Below are 22,423 nucleotides of genomic sequence, written 5' to 3'. Positions count from 1 at the left end.
GTAAGTTTTCGGCCAAGGGGTGGGGTGGGGGTGTATGGCCGTAAACTCGAGTTTGCGGCCGTACACTCCTCTCGAAGGGGTGTTTGGCCCGGATGCTATGCTTTGACTTAGAAAACCTCGTTTTTTAACCCAAAAATTGATTGTACTGAGTTCAAATATTTAATTAGACCCGAGATAATGCTGACAAAAGTAGAAATACATTCCCAATTGATTTATTTTTAACAATTTCGACGAAAGAAATTTCGGGTTGTCACATCATCCCCCCGTTAGAGGGAATTTCGTCCCGAAATTCGAACATAGAATACAAATCATGAATTAGGAAAGAGATGTGTATACTTCTGTTTCATCTGATCTTCGCGCTCCCAAGTGAATTCAGGCCCCCGCTTGGCATTCCAGCGATCCTTCACTATCGGGATGTGACTTTGTTTCGTTCGCTTGATTTCTCTATCCATGATTTCGACCGGTTCTTCCACAAAGTTTAGGTTCTCGTTGACTTCAATATCATCCAGAGGGACCACAAGGGTTTCGTCGGATAAGCATTTCCTAAGATTTGAAACGTGGAAGACAGGAAGAATGTTGTTAAGTTCTCGGGGTAGATGAAGTTTGTAGGCTACGGGACCGATCCTAGCGAGGATATCGAAGGGTCCTATGTATCTTGGATTTAGCTTTCCACGCTTACCAAAGCGTATCATGCCTTTCCAGGGTGAGACCTTTAGCAGGACCCTGTCTCCAATCTGGAACTCCAAGGGTTTTCGTCGTTTATCCGCGTAGTTCTTTTGTTGGTCTCGTGAGGATTTTAGTCATTCTCTTATTTGTATGATCTTTTCTGTGGTTTCGCGGATGATTTTTGGACCAGTGAGAGTGCTGTCTGGGACTTGCCCCTTGGCTAATTGTGTGTCGCCCACCTCACCCAACACAGAGGGGATCTGCACTTGCGGCCATAGAGGGCTTCGAATGGTGCAACCTTGATGCTGGTATGGTAACTGTTGTTGTAGGAAAACTCGACCAAGGGCAAATGGGTGTTCGACGACTTACCGAAGTCGATGACACATGCTCTCAACATGTCTTCCAAAGTCTGGATGGTTCTCTCACTCTGCCCATCTGTCTGAGGATGGGTAAGCTGTGCTCATATCCAACTTAGTTCCAAGAGCTTTCTACAGGGATTGCCAAAATCTCGAGGTGAACCTGTTATCTCGATCGGAGATAATGGACATTGGCACACCGTGCAGTCAGACTATCTCTTGGATATAGATTCGTGTGAGTCTCTCCATTTTGAAGTTTTCCTTGATCGGCAGGAAGTGGGCGGATTTAGTCGGTCGGTCGACTATTACCCAGATGGTCTCTTACCCACTCAGAGATTTGGGTAATTTGGTGATAAAATCCATAGTAACCCTCTCCCACTTCCACTCAGGTATCTCCGACTGCTGAAGTAAACCTGAGGGCTTCTGGTATTCGATCTTCACTTTGGTGCAAGTCAGACACTTGCCCATGAAGGTAGCGATCTCTTCTTTCATGTTTGGCCACCAATACAGTTTCTTGAGATCGAGGTACATCTTGTCCGAACCTGGATGAACGGAGTATCTAGTCTTATGAGCTTCGTTCATGACAACCTCTCCATAACCACCGAACCTTGGGGTCCAGATCCGGTCCATGAAATAATAGACTCCGTCTCCCTTGATTTCTAGGTTCTTATCCATTCCTCTCAAGGCTTCATCCGTCACATTCTCTGGTTTTAGGGCTTCCAGTTGAGCCTCTCTGATTTGTGCGGATAAGTGGGAATGGATAGTCATAGTTAGTGCTTTCCCACTATGACCTGTGTACTCTTTTCGGCTAAGAGCATCCGCCACTACATTGGCCTTGCCGCGATGGTAGCGTATTTCGCACTCGTAATCGCCGAGTAGCCTAACCCATCGCCGCTGCCTCATGTTCAACTCCTTCTGGTCGAGAATATGTTGTAGGCTTTTATGGTCAGTGAAGATAGTGCACTTGGTTCCGTAGAGGTAATGTCTCCATATTTTCAATGCGAAGACCACTGCTCCCAATTCCAAGTCGTGCGTTGTGTAGTTGACTTCGTGTGCTTTCAGCTGTATCGAGGCATAAGCAATAACTTTTCCTCGCTGCATGAGTACACAGCCCAAGCCTTGATTGGATGCATCACAGTAGACAACGAAGTCCTCCGTCCCTTCGGGCAGAGACAAGATACATGCGCTGCATAGGGCTCGCTTCAACGTTTGGAACGCAATGTCTTGCTTCTCACTCCAACAGAAATGTACGCCTTTCTGAGTCAGAGTGGTTAAGGGTTTGGCAATTTTAGAGAAATTCTGGATAAATTTGCGATAATAGCAAGCGAGACCCAAGAATTGACGAATTTCTGTGGGTGTCTTCGGTGCTGACCAGCTCTCTATCGCTTTGATTTTTGAGGGATCCACATGTATGCCTTCCTCGCTTACCACATGACCTAGGAAGGTTACTTTTTGAATCCAGAATTCGCACTTGGAGAATTTCGGGTAAAGCTTCTCCGCCCTTAGAGTTTCCAGCACTAATCTCAAGTGCTGTTTGTGATCTTCCTCGCTACTGGAATAGACAAGTATATCGTCGATGAATACGATGATGAACTTGTGCAGGAAAGGACGGAACACCCGATTCATCAGGTCCATGAATATTGTCGGTGCGTTGGTTAGACCGAAGGGCATTACTACAAATTCGTAGTGACCATACCGAGTTCGAAATGCTGTCTTAGGAATATCACTCTCATGGACTCGCAGCTGATGGTATCCTGATCTTAGGTCTATTTTGGAGAAGTAACTGACTCCTTGAAGTTGATCGAAGAGGTCGTCGATTCGGGGAAGGGGGTAACGGTTTTTGACAGTGAGCTTGTTCAGTTCTCGATAATCAATACACATCCGAAAAGATCCATCCTTCTTTTTCACGAACATGATCGGGGCTCCCCAGGGTGAGGAACTCAGTCTGATGAATCCTTTGCTGAGCAGCTCGCTGAGCTGACTGGATAATTCATGTATTTCTGCTGGCGCTAGGCGGTATGGGGATTTAGCTACGGGGGTAGCTCCGGGGATTAAGTCGATGTGAAACTCGACTTGGCGCTCGGGAGGAATTCCCGGAAGCTCTTCGGGAAAGACATCAGGAAAGTTGCAGACTTCGGGGATTCTCTCGAGGTCTTTAACTTCCTGTTTCTCATTTATGACGTGGGCAAGGAATGCATGGCACTCCTTTCGTAGAAGTTTTTGGGCTTTGATGCAGGAAACGATACGGAGGTTCGAGCTGAGTTTATCGTCATAAATCATGAGGGTTTCACCAGAAGGAAGATTGAGACGGATAGCTTTTTCGTAACAAAGGATACCAGCATGATTGGGGCTCAAACAATCCATTCCGATGATGACATCGAAGCTTTTTATGGAAACTGGCATAAGATCGATCGGAAAAGAATGATCGTTTAGGGTAAGGGTACAGCCTACGAATATGTCGTTAGTGCTCTCTTTCTCACCGTTAGCCATCTCGACGGTAAATGTTTCGGTTAGAGGTTGGGGTTTATGTTCGAGAAGATGCTTAAATGCATGACTAACAAAACTCCTCTCAGCACCAGAATCGAAAAGAATGCATGCATAAGAGGACAGGAAACGCAAGGAAAGAAGGTGTTTCTCTTGGTCTAGAGCAGAGAGGAGGGTGTTTGGCTGATGATACTTGAGAGAGAATGGATGAATTCACAGCCAGAAGTGAAGAAATGAAGATAAAATCAATCAAACACACACACACACACACACACATATATATATATATATATATATATATATATATATATATATATATATATATATATATATATATATATATATATATATATATATATATATGGAGGAGTTCACGAACGAAGAGTTCACTGCCGAGGGTTCACGCTCGAAAGTTGTTCAATGCCGAAGGCTCGTTCGCGGTAGCAGGCTCGTTTACGACCCTGCGCGGGTTTGTGGTCCGAAGGGAAGAGAGAAGAAGTGAGGTGCGAAGTTTCTCGGTTCCAACTAATTCCCTTCTTAAACACATAACACCTTGAATACAAGGTTTAAACACTTAAAAGTCATTACTCTAACCCATTTAATATAGAATAGAAATTAAGTTGTCGTTAGTTGACCAAGTTTGACTTTTACAAGATAGAAGTTACGGGTTGTCACATCAGCAGTAAGCTGGAAAGCCCTACTCCTCGCTGTAGGCGCCTCTGCCCGGCCCTGACGGCCATCTGTAATCCTCAACGTGGTAAGAGTGGGTGCCGCCACCTATCCTTTTGTTGCTAGACTCGGACATTGGGCCTTCTTGTGGCCCCTCTGATTGCGCTGGAAGCAAATCAGATCTGAAACCGTTATGGTGGTGGTGGTAGCTGTATAATCACTGCTCATGTGACCAGTTCGGCCGCACTTGAAGCAGCCCAAACTCCCCGCCCTACACGCCCCCTCGTGCATCTTGCCGCACTTGCCACACCGGTTGCGGCCCTGCTGGCTCCTCAATCTGTGATCTGATACCTTGGGCTTCTTGCCCGAACTGCTTGTCTGAACCCCATCTGGTTTCCTCTTCCTCTCCATCTCCAAATCCAACTCCCTCTCTCGAGCCCTGGCAATCATATCCTCCAGCGTCTTGCACCTGGAGCGGCTCACAAACTGGAGGATATCACTCTGCAACATCTCATGATATCGGTCCTTCTTTAACTCCTCGTCCGCCGCGTACTGCGAAACGAGAAGGGCCCTCTCCCTAAATTTGGCGGTGATCTCCGCCACAGTCTCAGTCGTCTGCTCCAAATCCTGTAACTCCTCGCTAACTGTTGCACCTCAATCACAGGTGCAAACTCAGCCTTGAACCTGGCCAAAAAATCACTCCAGATCATAGCATCTAGAACTGTATCATCCCCAATGGCTCGTCCGACCTCCTCCCACCAAACTCGTTCCCTGTCCTTCAGAAGACAGGATGCAATTCGAACCTTGTCCCCCTCAAGACATCTGCTCGTACAGAATGCATTTGCGACATCAGCCAACCATCTGCTGCTAGAAATGGGGTCCCGAGCCCCATGATAGTCGGGAGCTCCACAAGCCCTGAACTCCCGGAAAGTCAGTGTGCGCGACCCCATCATGGCTGCCACCTCAGTGCGGAAAGCGCTCATCTTCTCATCCAGAAGCTCCAAAATACCCTCCTTGACCGAACCAAACATCACAGGAGTCTGCTCTAAATTTCTTGCGTGATCTTAGACAAAATAAACTCCCTCGTCTGCTCATCCATCTGCCCGACTCCAGAGCCCGAGCCTGATCCCTCACCAGTGCCTGAAGTGCCAACTGGCCTAGTGCGTAGCGTCACCATATTGAAAATACACCACAACAAACATCAGTATACTCATCATAACTCTAGGGATCTCACGTTCTACAAGTTTCTTGGGTTCATCTCAGCTTTCCTTGATTCGAATACGGATCCTCTACTTTCAGTAGTACGGGGCCCATACTACCTTCCACATCTATCCATACTTTCCTCAAGAACTGCCTTGACTCCACCAAGTTCCTTCTAGTACTACTGTTGATCTCATGCTAAACTCATCCTAGAGTTGCCCTAGGGTAATCACCAAACCACTCTCAGCCATCAGCTGCATAAGAAGTCCCTGCTATCTTCCCCTAACTAGCTCGCAAATACCATTACATATCACTAAGACTTGATAATTCTTCGAATGAGAGGTTCTACCCTACAACGTTTAGACTCAAACGAGAGCTGCGAAATAAGGCTAAACCTAACCTTCTGAAATTATTTAGTCCTTGCAATATGTAACTTAACATATTCGTTTACTAGTTAGTAAAAGATAACTAGAACTCCTAAAAGCACTGAGCAAGCAGCATTCGAGCATCGAGTAAACATAATCAATCATATCACATTCAGGCCATCACTGACTATTATATACTAGCATGCAGTTCATAAAGCTGAGATACCCATAACAGGCATATAAGGCATCATCTCTAGATCCTTAGTCCTAATCTAGCATGCAGTTCTCATAAAGCTGATACACATATAACAGGCACATAAGGCATCCTTCCTAGATCCTTAGTCCTAATCTAGCATGCAGTTCTCATAAAGCTGATACACATATAACAGGCACATAAGGCATCCTTCCTAGATCATTAGTCCTAATCTAGCATGCAGTTCTCATAAACATGTCATAAAAAAACTTATAAAAATGATTTCCTTTCGAAAATTTTCATACCATGTCCGTAGTTTGAGTTCAAACACACCCAAGAGTGTGCTTGAATCCCTCAAACCAAGGCTCTGATACCAACTTGAAACATCCCAAAAATATAGACCAAAAATTTTGTTTTAATTTTGTAACATCCCATAATTCAGGAGCGTCTCTTAAACCCTTCTTCTTTTCCAAGTTGTCAAGTTTAACCCTTAAAGGAAATATTAAGGCAAATGAGTATGCTGGGCGTACTGAAGAGTACGATGCGGACTCGCCTAGGTATGCTGGGCGTAGCGGGCCCAGATGCAAACCCTAATTTGAGGCTTGTACTCTATAAAAGGAATGTTATGGCCTTATCCCCAGCCACCATACTTCAGTGAGTGAAACCCTAAGAGAGCAAAAACCCGTCATAAGCTTGTGTGTGTGTTCGTAAGCTTGAAAGTGTCATTTCAAGGTGGGAAAGAGAAGAGGAGGCCATTTTAGGAGCTAGAAGTTGGTAGACAAGAGTAGATCCAAATTCTTCAGAGGATGGAGCTTCTTTCTGAGGTAAAAAGCTCAAAGATTTCCTTGTCATTTTGATTTGTGCTTCTTGGACCAATTTCTAGGGTTTTTGGTCCCAAGGTGGAGACTTTATGAGCAAATGGTCTTCATTGGCCTAGATCTGCCATATTTCAGGGTAATATGAGTTGTATGTTCATAAAAATCCAATCTTGGACGTGAATATTGAGCCATGCATGAGATCTAGACTTTATGAGGAAGAAGGAAAGGTGTTAGAGTGATTAGGGACCTTTACAGCCATGCAAAGGCTTAAAGGTCTCGACTTTATGGATTAAGTGATCTTAGAGAAGTCAGATCTAGAGTTTGAGTTTATGTCTTAACCGTTTAAGACCAAAATCCGAGAAAGGATGAAGTTGAGACTTACGCTGGGCGTAACTCTCAGAACGCGCAACGTAAGGGTTTGAGACCCCGATTCTGGATCACCAGAGTACGCCCCGCGTACAAGAGCTGGTACGCGCCGCGTACTGCCCCTGTTGACTTTTAGGGTTTTAGTCAACATTTGGACTTTTGGGTCAAGGAGGGGTAAAATGGTCTTTTACCCTTCTGTGGGGTTGTAGAAAGGGATTTAATCTAGCCTTTGAGAGCCATTATTTATTTGAGGATATTGTTTATATGATTAGGCGGGGGCTAGATCAGTATATCCGTGTGCGAGATTATCCGAGTTACCCGAGGTGAGTCTTCTCACTATACTGTACCTGGAAAGGTACCTATGTGTGACCGGAAGGTCTTGTATGCTATGAGGTGTATGTATTGTATGTTGTTATGTGATATGTATGTGTTATGTATGTCATGATGTGGACCAGAAGGTCAGGAGGATATGGGCCGGAAGGTCAGAGTGATATGGACCGGAAGGTCAGAGTGATATGGGCCGGAAGGTCATTACAGGTAGGGCCGGAAGATCTACCAGGGTTATGGGACGGAAGTCCCCTGAGACACAGAGACCGGAAGGTCTTCTAGCCTTGAGTGGCGTATGTGTGTATGTGGTATTTTGGGGAACTCGCTAAGAATTTATGCTTACAGTTGTTGTGTTATGTGTTTCAGGTACTAGCGAGGAACGCGGGAAGGCGCCGGCATGATCCGTACACACTTGTGGAGTTTTTATGTATTGTGATCTTGGGATGAATTTTATGGATTTGATATGTGATACATGGAGATTTATGACAATTATGAATGAAATTATATTTTTAAAAGTGAAAAATTGTTTTGGAAATTTACGTTGTTACAAGTTGGTATCAGAGCCTTGGTTTGAGGGATTCGGATGCACCTTCGGGCGTATCTGAACTCAAACTGAGGATTTCAGAAAGTTTTCATAAAAAGGAACAATTTTTCTAAAAAAAAGAGTAAAAGACTTTGAGAAAAGCATAAAGGAGCAGTGTATACGACCAGCCAGCGCCCGAACGGTGATTTCCCAATATACCCTTACATTATGTATTATGAGATATGATATGATATGTTATGCATGCTAGAGTAGGCTAGGTATTCATATTAGGACTAGAGTGGCCTGATTTGTGATGCCTTAGCCTAAGAAGATTTCTGCTGCTATGTGATGCTTGAGAGTGAGTAGGTAGCAGTGAGGAGCTTATGAGGGGTCTACCGAAGGGTAGCCTATGCTAGCGAGGTGTAGAGTACTTGTGATCTGGGATTCTAGGAGGAGGACTTGGGGTGAATACTGATGCGGTGTGGACGGTAGTATAGGGCCCGTACCACTGAAGACACCAGATCAGTGAGCAGTCCAAGTAAGAATCCTTAGGGTACCAAGGAACAAGTAGGGTTGGGCGATCGAGTGCGAGTATACTCGATCGAGTCTCTGGTATCTTTGTGTTGTGTTTCAGAGACATCATGGTTGGTACACCGCACACGCCGGAGAGCAGCGGTGTTAGCGATGATGAGATTCGTCGTATGATTCATGACGAGATGACCGCGACGATCCGGAAGGCTAATCTAGAGAATTTTGAGTAGCGGATTGAGAAGTGATGACATGGTTCGAGTACCATGATAAGTAGCTGATTGAGAAGTGATGACATGGTTCGAGTACCATGATAAGTAGCGGATTGAGGAATGATGACATGGTTCGAGTACCATGATAAGTAGCGGGTTGAGAAGTGATGACATGGTTCGAGTACCATGAGTTGTAGCAGGTCGAGAGGTGATGTCATGGTTCGAGTGCCATGATGTGAGGTGGAATGAGAAGAGGGAACATGGTTCGAGTACCATGATTCGTATAAGATTAAGAGGGAATAACATGGTGCAGGTACCATGATTCATAGCAGATCGAGAGGTGGCCACGCGGTTTGAGTACCATGGCATGTGGCGGTTAGTATTCCTGGTTTTACCGGTTATTCCGTGGGGATTGTCTAGACTGAGATCAGAAGTGAATGAGTATGGGGCCAGAAGGCCTTGATGAACAAGTTTTAGTGGAGCATCCCTTAAAAAGGGATATCGAGTGAGCTCCGAGGGATTGTGGGTGATATGCCAGTTGGAGTCGCAAGACTCAGGGATGAGTAGGGATGGTGCATTATGGGAGAATACGGTTTGGGCTGGGCGACCGGCCGATAGTGGAGATGTCACTTTCTGTGACCCGAGTGGTGTTATTTCCGTTTCCTGGGGGAGACGTAAGAGGTAATGAGATTTCGGTTTTTGAGTTGGGGGTGAGCCCTGTGGGATTGCACGGATGGTGATCTCCAACCAGAGTATATGGTAGTAGGTATGTCGCGAGGTAAAGATATAGCTTGATCAGGTCGTCAGTGGGGACTGAGATGGTCAAGGACCAGGATACACCCTAATTGAGTATAGTAGGGCATGTGTTAGCTGCAGCGTCGGATGATCAAGAGGAGTATATCAGGGCGGTGGCCCTTATTGTCTTTGATGGGTATTAATAGTGGAAATATGGTTTCTGCTCTTATGATAAGTGACGTGATGGAATGTTGGTTGAGGAGTCGATGATGAGGATTACGATAGATCATTACTTCCAGACTAAGAGTCAGGGTTAATACTGGACACTTGGGAGGTCCGGTGATGGAATGGTGTGAGATTTTGAATGACTAGAGGCAGTCATGGTGGGAAGTTCTGATGATTTCATCTGAGTTTCAGGGCATTTGGAGCTGCTCGATCTCTGTCGGGAGATCATCGAGCGTTTCGTAGCACCTTTCCAAGAGTAGGTGCGATGATTACTGGTGGAAGCAGTCGGTGTGATAGATTGCGGGTGCGCCGATTGGGGACGGTTCGAACCCTAAGTGAGCGAGGACCGAGTATTTTATTGAGGGGAATCAGAGATTCGAACGAGAATGGTTAGAGATCTGGATATAGAGACCGGCGGTGAGAATTCATTGAGCCCAAGGTTGTTAGTGATTGAGACGAGGTGCAGAGCGAGATAATGCATGTGTTATGTTTGAAAATGATGAGTGCCTCCACGACAAGTGGACATTGATCGAAGACCTTGGGGTGAACAGGAATTCTTCAAGGTCATAATGGTGAATTTGAGATGGTTGGCTCGTAGGGTGAGTTCGGCGGTTGAGAAATTCTGGTTCAATGATGGGGTTGTTATTCAACTTAGAAAGGGGCAGCGTACATGGCTTTCGTGGAATGTTAGGAAGTTTAGATTGTCTACATTGGGCATGGGAAAATTGTTATGCCTCACACCATGGTCAATTTACTCGATGTAATCATGGGCATCCAACGGTCATACTTAAAGCGGTGGCATCACAGGATCGGTGGATTTGACATGCTTTTTTTGGTTCTCCTGGATCCTTCAACGACATTAACGTTCTTAATTGGTCACCTATATTTAACAACATATACAACGGATCTGCACCGGATTCTTCTTCCAATTGCATGGAACACCATATAAATATGGTTATTATCTAGTTGATGGGATCTGTCCTGAGTATGCAGTTTTTGTTAAATCGTTTACGTGTCCGAATGATGCTCGTCGGAAAAAATTCAAGAAAACTCAAGAAATGTCGAGCGGGCTTTTGGAGCTCTCAAGAAACGTTGGTTTATATTGAAAAACCAGCAATTTTTTTCAGCGAGGAAAAAATGCATGAAGTCATGTATGCATGTATAATACTGCATAATATGATTATCAAAAATGAAGGAAGAGCAATATGTGAGTATAATGAAGAGGAAACCATACCCGCGACACAAAGAATAGAAATTGGGGGCGACGAGTACATTGAAAAGAGAGCAGAGGTTCGTTGCAATGAAACATTTCACAATCTTCGTATTGATTTGGTGGAACACATTTACAAGATGCAACACATTGACCTCAATTTGGATCCGGAGGAGGACCCGGAAGACGAGTTTTCAGAGGACGACTTCATGTAGTGCGTTTATTTTAAATCGTTTAATGTATGTTTTTTTTGAGTTTGTAGGTTTAAAATTTCTAGTGTTTTTTTTAAAGTTTGTAGGATTTCTATTTGGACAATGGAAGGTAATGTTATTTTTATTTTGAAGTAATGAAATGAATGATTTTTATTAAAATTATAGTTTTTATTTAATTAACAAAAAAAACCTAAAGTATAGCACCATTCATTGGGTGTACGAGACCACACTTTTGTGGTAATCGGTGATGGGGCGTCTATTTGTCGGTTTCGTTTCCATAGCGAACTGCTCCTATAAAACTCCCAAGATTGGTTAACGGGCGGACACCCCAACACTTCGCTTCCATCCCAACCTTTGTGCAATTGGGTCTTTAAGTTTAAAAGCTATCGACATACGACACAACACAGACTGTCTTCCCCTTCATCGTTGCTCTCGAATTTTTTGCATTCCCTCATTCTCCTGTGAGTATAAAAAGCTCTAACCTAGTTTTTTTTTTCTTCATAACTAACCTGGTTAATTGTAGAATTTGGTTTGTTTGTTTTGTATGTCCTGATTGATTGTTGTTGCATTGCAGGGAATAATGCATAACAATGATCTGGTGGGATCTGTAAGAAAAAGAAAAAAATCAATAGATGTAGAAGGAGGCGATGATAGACTAAGCAGCCTGACGGATGATCTTATCCATGAAATCTTTTCTTTTATGAGCATTAAAGATGCTATCAGAACCTGTGTTTTGTCGTCTAGATGGAAGTTTATCTGGACTTCAATGCCTGACTTGAATTTTGAAAATCTCAATGATCGGCCCCACCTCTCCAAATTTATTTCTAATGTTTTGTCTAACCGCAATAAAAAAATACAAGTTTCTTCAGTCAGTCTGTTACTTGGGAGAACAGTTACGGACGATGAATCTGTCTCGAGAATTCTCAGCTTCGCATTCTCTCACAATCTCCAACAACTGAGTGTTATACGTGCGCCTGGGAATTCGATTATATTCCCATATTCCTTCATTGTGACACCAAAGTGGGACCTCCCAGCTTTAACCACATTGCATCTTCACTGTGTCAAACTCATGTCTGATGACCTTTTCTCCAAGTGCACTAACTTGAAGAACCTCATCTTAAAAGAATGCACATTAATGGAGGAGATGGAAGTTTTAACTATCTGTCATCCTCGACTTTCTGATCTTACACTTGTATCTACACCCCCGGATATGGAATTACAGGAGGGTGTGAATGTGGTTGCACCTCAACTCAAGAATCTCACTATTAAATGGTGCCAAGGGGAACATCTGATTTCTGCACCTGGGCTTACCTCCTTGGTCATAGAAGGTTTTCATCCATGCCAGAGTTTTACTTGTACAAAACCAGGTTTCCATTCTTTGGAGAAGGTTCGTATCTATTTCTATGATGCAGGGAATGCAGATGCTCATAAAATAGTTTCTCTGCTTCAACAGCTCCATAGTGTCAAGCTTCTTACACTTAATTTGCAGATTCTCCAGGTATTGGATTTGCTTCTTTCATCTTTTAATCTCAACAATGGAAAATACACTTTTATTTTTCTTTCACAAAACAAGGTATTCTTCCATTTGGCTAGCCTCTACTTGAAGATGATATAGCCTTCCATAACTATATGTGTGTGTGTGTGTGTGTGTGGTTATAAAGATGACATTAATCTATATCTAATTTCTTTTTGTTTTATTTTCTGCAGCGTCTTTTTTCAATAGAGGTATACCAGGAGTTGTTGCATTTGGCTGCTCTACTTCAAGATGAAATAACCCTCCATAACTACATGTTCATTCAGAATTCTGAAAAAAAAAAAAAAAAAAAAAAACAGACATATCCGTTCAACAGTGTTTAGGAAACTGTTTTTATCATTTTTATTATATGTGACATTACATACTATTTATTGTGTTTAATTTCAAGTTGTGTTTGGTTTCTTGACTGTGCAGGTGCGGCCCAGATTTAGGAATGTCAAACGGAGGATGAGGAAATCAGCGGTATGTGAGAACTTGAGAACCAATTTTTTTCAAAACCAACACCACCTAGGCCAATTGCACATAAAAAATCTAAAAAGCACGTAAAAAAACAAAAAAGTATAAACATGCATATATGTAATTTGGTTTTGTTATATTTTGTGCAGCGTTTTTCTTCAGGCATGGAAGTAAGCCCATATAAAACTTGTGTGTTGGCAAATGCAAAGATAGTAAAGTTTGTACCAAGTACTCAAGAAATAGTATACTTGGAAAAAGTAACCACATGTACTGAAATAAAAAACTATGATGATAATTCTCCAAGTTCCATCTTCCCAATGGTCTCACGTGAGGTATCTACACAATGCTATATTTTTCCTAGTTTATAACATTGTAACATTACAAAAACTTGAAATTTTTTACGACTTGCAGGAGATTATAGTTATGGGGGATATAGCATTAGCACATGTATTTGTGAGACACCTGAGGATATTGGTAAAGGAGTGTAAAGCAAATACAGATATTGAGACTGACATGGCTCATATGGATGAACATGGCAAACCACAAGTCTGGATGATGCTCTGGGCATGGGAATTGCAATATAAGCTTAGGAAAATGATGGCAATGCTTCAGCAAAGGGTAATTGTAGAACTAGAGAATTGTCGCATGATGGCATCGTTAAGGCGAAGATATAATATTATGCAGAGGGGATTAGAGACTCATCCCATAGTTACATGGTTGGAGGATATGCGTGCATTGTTTGAGCGCATTCAACGGTTGATATCTCGGCTGTCTGCATCAAAGAGCGATGTGTTGCGACCAATTTTTCTTAGTCTATGTCAAGATGCTGTCATTCTCACCAATAATATGTTGGGATGGATATTGGAGACTACAAACTCAACTCGACAGACGATGAGATTATAAGTTATGGTTAAATCAAAAGGGTCGTTGAGTTAGGATATCATTATTAAATTTTACAAATTACGTTAGAAAATTAGATAAGATTGCAATCTTTTAAGCTTAAAGAAATTATTTTTTATAAACTTCAATTCTTTTAGCAGCTTGCAGACTTTAAAAAAAACATTATTTTTCTTGCAGAATGCTAACGTTTGGTCCACCTCTTTTTCTGCAGATGTGGTCAGTTGACTGCAGACGTTTTAGTGTTTTACCTTTTGAAATACAAACAATATCTTAAGATCTATTTTTCTTCTACTGCTTCTGCCAAGTCAACACTTCTTTTCATGGATTAACGTTATTGTAAAAAGCTTTAATTTAAACATCAAGTATTAAAAATAATATAACAGTAAACTGCAGAAATGGTCGAGTGGTTTGCCTTTTTTTTTTTTTGCCAAACATCAAGTACTTCTACATCCCGTCTATGTCCCTCTCCTTGTTGTTGCTCATCCTCTCCTAAAGCTCAGATCAAGATGAATTTTTATAAGGCCTGTCATAACTTTACTCAACACAAAACGGTCTCCTCATGGTTTAAGGAGTTGAACCCTTGGACCAGAGATTTCATTATTAAGGAACGCCTCGTTTGGATTGACATTGAAGGAGTTCCTTTGAGAACTTGGAGCAAAGTAAATTTCTGAAATATTGTCAATAAATACGGTAGCATTGTGTATATGGATGATGATTTGGAAGAGAACCTTTTTACTAACCGCGTTTGCATTGAAACTAATCTAACGGGTATAATCTCAGATGATGCTTCGTCTATGGGAGAAGTGAATAGTAATCATATGCCCTCACCTGCCCCTTTTGAATTATGTGATTTTATTGATGATTCCGAGAGACATGATCAAGATTTTATTAGTCCTACAAATTCTAAGAGGCAGGATGATTTTAATGTCTTGTTATTGGTATTGATTATGATGCAAGTTCTCCGGATCTTGATGACACAACTCATGAGGATTTGCTTCATGATCCTTTTCAGTGGATGAGATCTAAAAAGAAAGATAACATTGGTTATTATATATATTTTTAAATACTACATAAAACTTTCAATTCTATAAAAGCCGTGAAAATTGACTATTTAAAAGTTTTTTTTTTGTCAATTTAACCATCAAAAAGGAAATATGTGCATTGAAAGATTGATAACTCATGTCTGCTATGCAACCAAAATTTTCTAGTTTGTGTGAAGATGCTGTCATTCTCACTAATAATATGTTGGGATGGATAAAGACCATAAATTAAACTCCCTTATAATCAAACGGTAGATTTATTTGGCTTCTATTGCATTTAGTAGGTAGGTAGGTAAGGAAGAACATTGGAACGATAGTTGCATTCTTGTTAAGAAAAAAGTTTGGTGGAATGGAATGATTTTGAGGTTGATGTTTGCTTGAGATTCACTGAAAAACTTGGTTTGTAGGTGTTTGTGTTGCCTTCTTTTTTTATCTTGTTTCACAAACACATATTCAAAGACTAAATACAAGGAATGCTAATGTTAATGATGCTCCTAAACCCTTCTATTGCATTCGATCATGTTGTTTCCATGCATCCTTTCCAAAAATGTGTTGCATTTGTGCTATGTGGTTTTTGCATCACTTTCATTGCATGTGGCTTTAATTTCCAAGTTGAAGCAAGTTTTTTATTTATTATTAATTTCGGATATAATAGCCATTTAGTGTTGTTATTAGTTGGTTATAAAACCTTCTATTATTTAGAACTATAAGGTCATTTTGGAAAATGTGTTAAAATTTGGTTAGATGTATATAAATGACCATTTGGGATGGTAGTTTTGTCATTAATCCCTTAATTTTATATGTTTTTATTCGGCAATGTCAATCAGAACATTCAACTGGTGCAATTTACACCAAATCTAACATAAGTAGATGACTAAAATACCCCCAACTTCTCACAATTTACACCAAATCTAACATAAGTAGATGTATGGAAATAAATTTTTAAGAAAAACAAGAATTTTAAGAACTTGTTAGTTAACATTTTTTTCAAAAAATTTGCACGAAAGTGAATATTTTCCATTTTTCAAAATTACAATGAGGTTGGTGAACTTTGAAAAACCAATAAATATTGTTTTCTACAATTTTCCAACTCTAAAAAATTTATAAAACACAAACATACTCATCACCACAAGGATGATGATGAACTTAAAATTATGTGATGTCTAAACAGGAAGTACAAGTATGACACTCATAGACTTTGAAGGATTTAGTGAAAACTTTAATCTGCAAAAAGATTTAGAAAAGAAAGGTATAGTTAAACATATGCAAATGAATTATCTAAAAAATATCAACGTGGATAATTTGGAGAATGCTAAGTGAAAATGTGTCTACAATGTTTAGCTCTCCAACCACATCATCATCTAGGAAAAGAATTGAGCTATTCTTAATTTAAAAATCCAAACACAGAAACACACGTAGTCTAAAATCTTTATATATATCAAAAATATAAAGCCCAATTAGTTTTAATGAAATAATAAACATGCCCACATAACTAATCTTTTTGGTGGTGAATAAGTGGGTTTGATAAGCCCATGCCACTTGATCTTATGCAATCAGTGATACACATAAATAACGCTGACTGAGAAATAAGACGCTCCTTATTCCTTCTTCAGTTCTTTGCCTCTTTGCCAAAAAATCCCGCATTCTTCTTTTCTTCCTCCTACGCAAGCGACCACTGAAAATCACGCCTCAAGGCAAGCTTTTGAAATTAAATTTGATCACTCCATTATCATCTGGAGAGCAAGACGAGATTATCCATCTCCATCTACCTTCACGAATCCTCTCGTTGATTCCAACCGCGACTCCTCCCTCCGGTCGAAGCTCTAAGGGGTTGACAGAAAACAGATTAAGGGGCAGGGGCAAAGTGGGCATGGGAACAGGGCCCATTTTTTTTATATTATATTTATTATTCACAAAACTGAATCAAGCCAAATGCTAATCGGTCGGTCATGAGATCACGATTTTACGCGCACACATAGAACGCAGATGTGGTGCAGACGTTTTACCTTTTAAAAAACAAACAATATCTTAGTATCTATTTTTCTTCTACTGTTTCTGCCAAGTCAACACTTCTGGATGATAATTTTCATGGATTAACGTTATACCCTCACCTGCCCCTTTTGAATTATGTGATCTTATTGATGATTCCGAGAGACATGATCAAGATTTTATTAGTCGAGGCGGGATGATTTTAATGTCGTTGTGGATTTGTCTGGCTCCGCTCTATTGGTATTGATTATGATGCAAGTTCTCTGGATCTTGATGATACAACTCATGAGGATTTGTTTCATGATCCATTGATCAGCGGATGAGATCTAAAAAGAGGGATAACACCGGTTATTATAATTTTTTTAAATACTACATAAAACTTTCAATTCTATAAAAGCCGTGAAAATTGAAAATTGTTTGGTTTAACCACTTAAAAGAATTTTTTTTTGTCCATTTAACCATCAAAAAGTTTGAATTTTTTTTCAAAAAAAAAAACAATAATTCCCTAAAAAACTAATCTTTTGTTTTGTTACTTGCAATTCACTAACGGAAAAAACGTAGAGCGTATTTTTTTTGAAAAAAAAATACAAACTCCCAGCAGTTCAAAAATCTTTCAATAGTAAGGGTGTGTTTGGCACGGAGCTTTTGTAAGCGTTTGGGAGCTTCTAGCTTCTAGCTTTTGATAAAACGCTCTAGTTTAAACAAAAAGCTTCGTTTGGCAGTACGAGCGTTTAGCTTTTAGTTTTAACAAAACGTTCTTATTCTAAAAGCTACTTCATGTAGCGTTTAACAAAACGCTCCTAAGCTTTTGAAATCAATTTCCATAATTACCCTTAAAAATATATTTTTATATTTATTTATTTTTAATCAATTGTCCTTTTATGTAATTTTATATATTTCAAAAACTTCCAGCTACTTTTGCCAAACATTCATATAACAAATAAAAGCTACAGCTTCCCGCTACCGGCTACCTGCTACACGTTACCAGCTACCAGCTAACAGCTACTTTTGCCAAACACGCCCTAAATCAGATAAAATCGAAGTTATAGTGGTTTTTACAGAATTTTAGCATAATTCAAATTCTAAATGAGAGGCTTGATAGTTTCAAAGTGGACTTTGTTGCAGTATTTTCGAAGTGGATAAATACTAAATGAGATCCTTGAGGTATTGCACCTTGATGTTGCTTATCATGTGCATTGGCAAATAGTAATACTCTTGTACAATAAAAATACTAAAACATAACATATTATTTTTTCTTTTCTTTCACAAAAGAAGGTATATGATAGAACTCATCTCACATTAGACCAGTATCACACCATAAGCCCAAAGGTAGAAATCAGTCCTTAAAAATAAAAAAAATAAAAAATAAAAAAACCAGAAGAATCAATCCAATCAGGCTTAAGACCCGGAAATACTAAGTCAAAACACGTTGTAAATACCAACTCAACAGGATCCCGAAAATATCAGACATTTAGTTACTTAACCTAGACTATAAATACACTTGTAAAACACACACAACAGAGACAATTTTTTGACACCTTACTCATCTAGACTCACTTTATCATTTGTAATAGCATTATCAAGCTCATCTCTGTAATTTATGTTCAAATCAATAAGATCATACAAGGCAGGTGATCATTATCACCTCTCAATGTTTTATGTTGGAGATCATAGCAAGGATCAACGACTTTCCTTGTAAACCTCCTGTGTTATTTTGATTTCAATTCCATATTCACATTAATAACAACACCACATCCTCTCATGCAATTTGGTTGATATCCATCTAGTCGATTTTTTACCAAAACAACTGCTACGCTGAATGTTAGAAAAATCATAAGTTCCTCAAATGAAGTCAGATTTTAACGTTCTTTATATGCACGCTCTCGGTTTAACGACTATTACGAATTTTGTTTAGATTACTAAAGCTAAAAAGTAATTTATGAAAAAATTATTTTTTACGTTACACAGAGTCGTGCCGGTTTAAATCGCGAAACTTCAACGGGTCATAACTTCTTCGTTATAAGTCGGATTCCAGCTTTCTTTATATGTATGAAATCCTTGTGACATATGTTATAACTTTGGTTAAGATTATTTATCCTAAATAATCTTCTATCAAAAAATCATTTTAAACACTTATTATCCCTAAATTGACTAGCCCGAATCTGCGAGCGTTACACATGAATTCGATTCTCGAGGCTTTTTTATTAGACAAGACCGGTAGGTATGGAGCAGGAAAGGGAACCGCACCCTGGAACACCATATTGGGGGTGCGATTTAGTGGGTTCGGGGAGACTACCCCTCCCTCTCTCTTCTTATGTGATTGGTCAACTTTTTTTTCCAATTTTTTTAATATTTATTAAATTATATATATGCTAAATAATTATAAAAAATATTAAAATTCAACATTTTTATTTCTCTATGAAATATGTATAATATTTATATAATATATATATTTTTTAAAAAAATAAAAAAAAAAGTTAAAGATAGTGAAAGGAAAAAAAATAAAATAATAATAATAATAAAGATAATGAAAGCTGACAATTTTAGATTTTTTGGTGAGTAAAAAAAAAAGAAAAAAGTAGGTGACATTTAAAACGGACGAAGTTATATAAATGGTCCTTGTGGTTGACACAATTGACCAACTTTGGTCTTTATGAAAAATTTTATGCATAGATAGTCCCTATAGTTTCAACATTTTGCAAAGACAGTCCTTTTGGCTAACGATATTAATTTTTCAGTTAAGTCCTTTATGAAATGACACATTCGCCCTTCCTATCATAGGGACAATTTATATACTTTGTTCCAGCAACAATGACCATTTATATAACTTAGCCAAATATTTATCATTATTTTTATTTAATTTATTTAGATTTCTATGATTTAGATTTTCTTGACGTGTTGTTTGAATATATTCTTTAATGTTTTTTTTATATTTTTTTCCCTTAAATTTTTTGATATTTTGTTCGTATAATTTTTTCTAATTTTTGAGATTTTGTTCAAATATTTTTATTAATATTTCTTTTGACTTGTTTGAATAATTTCTTCTATTTTTTTACTTTTTGTTCGAATACATTTTTTATTGTTTTTTCTTTATATTTTTTTTCTTTATTTTATTAAAGATTTCATGGTCACTATAATCATAATTCTTAACTTAATTCACTTACAATCATATTTTCATTTTTTTTGTTGTTTTACTATAGATAAGGTTTTATAAGTATTATTTTATAATTCAAATATATGTATATAACCCATATAAGGTTGTATAACTATACTATCTGTAAAGCTTTTTATAAATATTTTTTTATAAAAAGACAAAATTGCAAGAATGGTCCATGTGGTATGTCAAAACTAGCAAGTTTGGTCCAAACGAGTTTGGACTCGCAAGAGTGGTCCAAAAGTTTGATTTTGTTGCGAGTTTGGTCCAAAAATTTTGAAACTTTTTAAAATGACGGATTTGCCCTTGGTATTTTCCTTTTTTAATTTTTTTATTACATAAATCAAAAAAAGAAAATCTCTCTCTCTCTCTCTCTCTCTCTCCTACACAATTCATGTCTTTCACCTGGTTTTCACATGCAGAAAAATATGAACACCATGATCATCGGCCGGAGACATGAACGCCACCAGGGCTACTGATTGGTACCACCGATCCTTTACAACGAGATTGTTTCAGAATATCATCATAGCTTCCTTGTCACCAGGATTGCAAATTAGGGCAATATCCCTTTCAAATTAGAGCATAGCCGTATAGGTGTACCAGATTCCACATTAGAAAAATCCACCAGCTTAATAATGTTACGAGAAGGGTAAGGACGCTCAGCCATAACAACACTAACACCAAAAGGGACAGGAGTTGACGAACTAGAACAGGATTTATCAAAGTCGCACTACCCCTCAAATTCGAAAATCGATTTTCTGGGAATTTCTCTTCTGTATCAAACTTTTTGACAAGTAATGAAACCGATTTAGGTTGCAAAGGGTCAAAATGATGGTTAGAGGCATCAACGGGAACCAATTTTGAGCCAATAGTCGATTTTTCACTTTATTCCCATTTCAATGTAAAAACATCGAGATTCAGATATGGAGGATACCCTCCATGAAAACGAACAACAGCTAAATCCAAGAAAAGAGGAGATAAAGGCAGTCAAGAAGGAAAGACGAAGGAACCAAAAGACCCACCTGAAAGTCAACTACAACCCACCTTATATCTTCACTGTCGGATTCTCCTTCTTGTTTTTCCAGCATCTCAGAACACCAATCGATTTTGATTTCGATCTGAGAACACAAATTAATAGTGATCTTTGTTTTGAGGTATGAGAATTGAGGGTAGCAAAAGGTAAGGGGCAACCTTTTCAGTTTGTGTGTGTGTGTGTGTTTTAGGATGATGATGGGTGTGTATCTTGGGGAAGAAGATAGGGGTGGTGGTTATATTTTGTCTCGTAAGATATATATATATATATATATATATATATATATATATATATATATATATATATATATATATATATATATATATATATATAGAGAGAGAGAGAGAGATATTTTCTTTTTTCTTTTTCTTTTTTTTATTTATGTAATAAAAAATTGAAAAAGTGAAATACCAAGGGCAAATTCATCATCTTAAAAAGCTTCAAAATTTTTGGACCAAACTCGCAACAAAATCAAACTTTTGGACCACCCTTGCGAGTTCAAACTTGTTTGGACCAAACTTGCTAGTTTTGACATATCACAGGGACCATTCTTGCAATTTTGTATTGTAAAAAAATGTAAAAATTTTGTTAAATATGAATATGATTAATATAAATTAGGTACACACAGACTAACCTAAGACTGTCTCGTAGTCTTGACAAAAACAACCTTGTCATTTCACATTGGACTTAACTTTAGTATTTTCTAGTTATTTAATTCTTTTAGACATTTTTTTCGTTTTTGAAATATGCAGATTTTGATTAATCTATGTATAACTTGACAACGATTTTGGATTCCGATTAGCCTATGTTTTCCGATTAGCCTATCTACATTAATCATATTCACATTTAACAAACTTTTTTATATATAAATTTTTTTAAATGTATATAAAAAGCTTTACATAAATAATAATTATATAATTTTATATGTGTTATATAGTTATATATTTGAATTAAAAAAAATAATAATTGTATAACATTATTTATATTAAAAGAACAAAAAATAGGAAAATATGATTGTAAGTGAATTAAGTAGAATTATGACTACAGTGACCATGAAATCTTTAACAAATATACACAAACAAAATGTAAAAAATCATTAAAAATATATATTTGAACAAAACGTCAAAAAAAATTAGTAGAAATTATTCAAACAAAAGGTCAAAATAAATATTAATAAATGTATTCGAACAAAACATCAAAAAAAAAATAATACGAACAAAATATATAA

General features: G+C 38.6%; 1 protein-coding gene across 1 annotated transcript; it reads left to right on the top strand.

Annotated features, from left to right (window-relative positions):
* Positions 1-11,419: 11,419 nt before the first annotated feature.
* LOC145166630 (uncharacterized) lies at positions 11,420-14,107 on the top strand. The gene is made up of 6 exons (XM_079085649.1): positions 11,420-11,550; positions 11,664-12,587; positions 12,797-12,814; positions 13,038-13,085; positions 13,229-13,411; positions 13,491-14,107. Exons 2-6 carry the CDS (start codon positions 11,670-11,672, stop codon positions 13,980-13,982), a joined length of 1,659 nt encoding a protein of 552 aa, XP_078941775.1. The 5' UTR covers positions 11,420-11,550; positions 11,664-11,669; the 3' UTR covers positions 13,983-14,107.
* The last annotated feature ends 8,316 nt before the right edge of the window (positions 14,108-22,423 follow it).

The sequence above is a fragment of the Lactuca virosa genome, chromosome 3, assembly GCF_052849685.1.
Source record: "Lactuca virosa cultivar CGN04683 chromosome 3, Lactuca_virosa_CGN04683_v6, whole genome shotgun sequence".
Taxonomy (NCBI): Eukaryota; Viridiplantae; Streptophyta; class Magnoliopsida; order Asterales; family Asteraceae; genus Lactuca; species Lactuca virosa.
The sequence above is the reverse complement of the archived record's forward strand: the minus strand, read 5'-3'. Positions and strand labels throughout refer to the sequence as shown.

Bases quoted from the DNA above. Each gene is read 5' to 3' on its own strand.
- LOC145166630 (XM_079085649.1), top strand. From the start codon at position 11,670: ATGCATAACAATGATCTGGTGGGATCTGTAAGAAAAAGAAAAAAATCA. The intron at 13,086-13,228 runs GTATGTGAGAAC...TATTTTGTGCAG, and splicing joins GGAGGATGAGGAAATCAGCG to CGTTTTTCTTCAGGCATGGA. The intron at 13,412-13,490 runs GTATCTACACAA...TACGACTTGCAG, and splicing joins TCCCAATGGTCTCACGTGAG to GAGATTATAGTTATGGGGGA.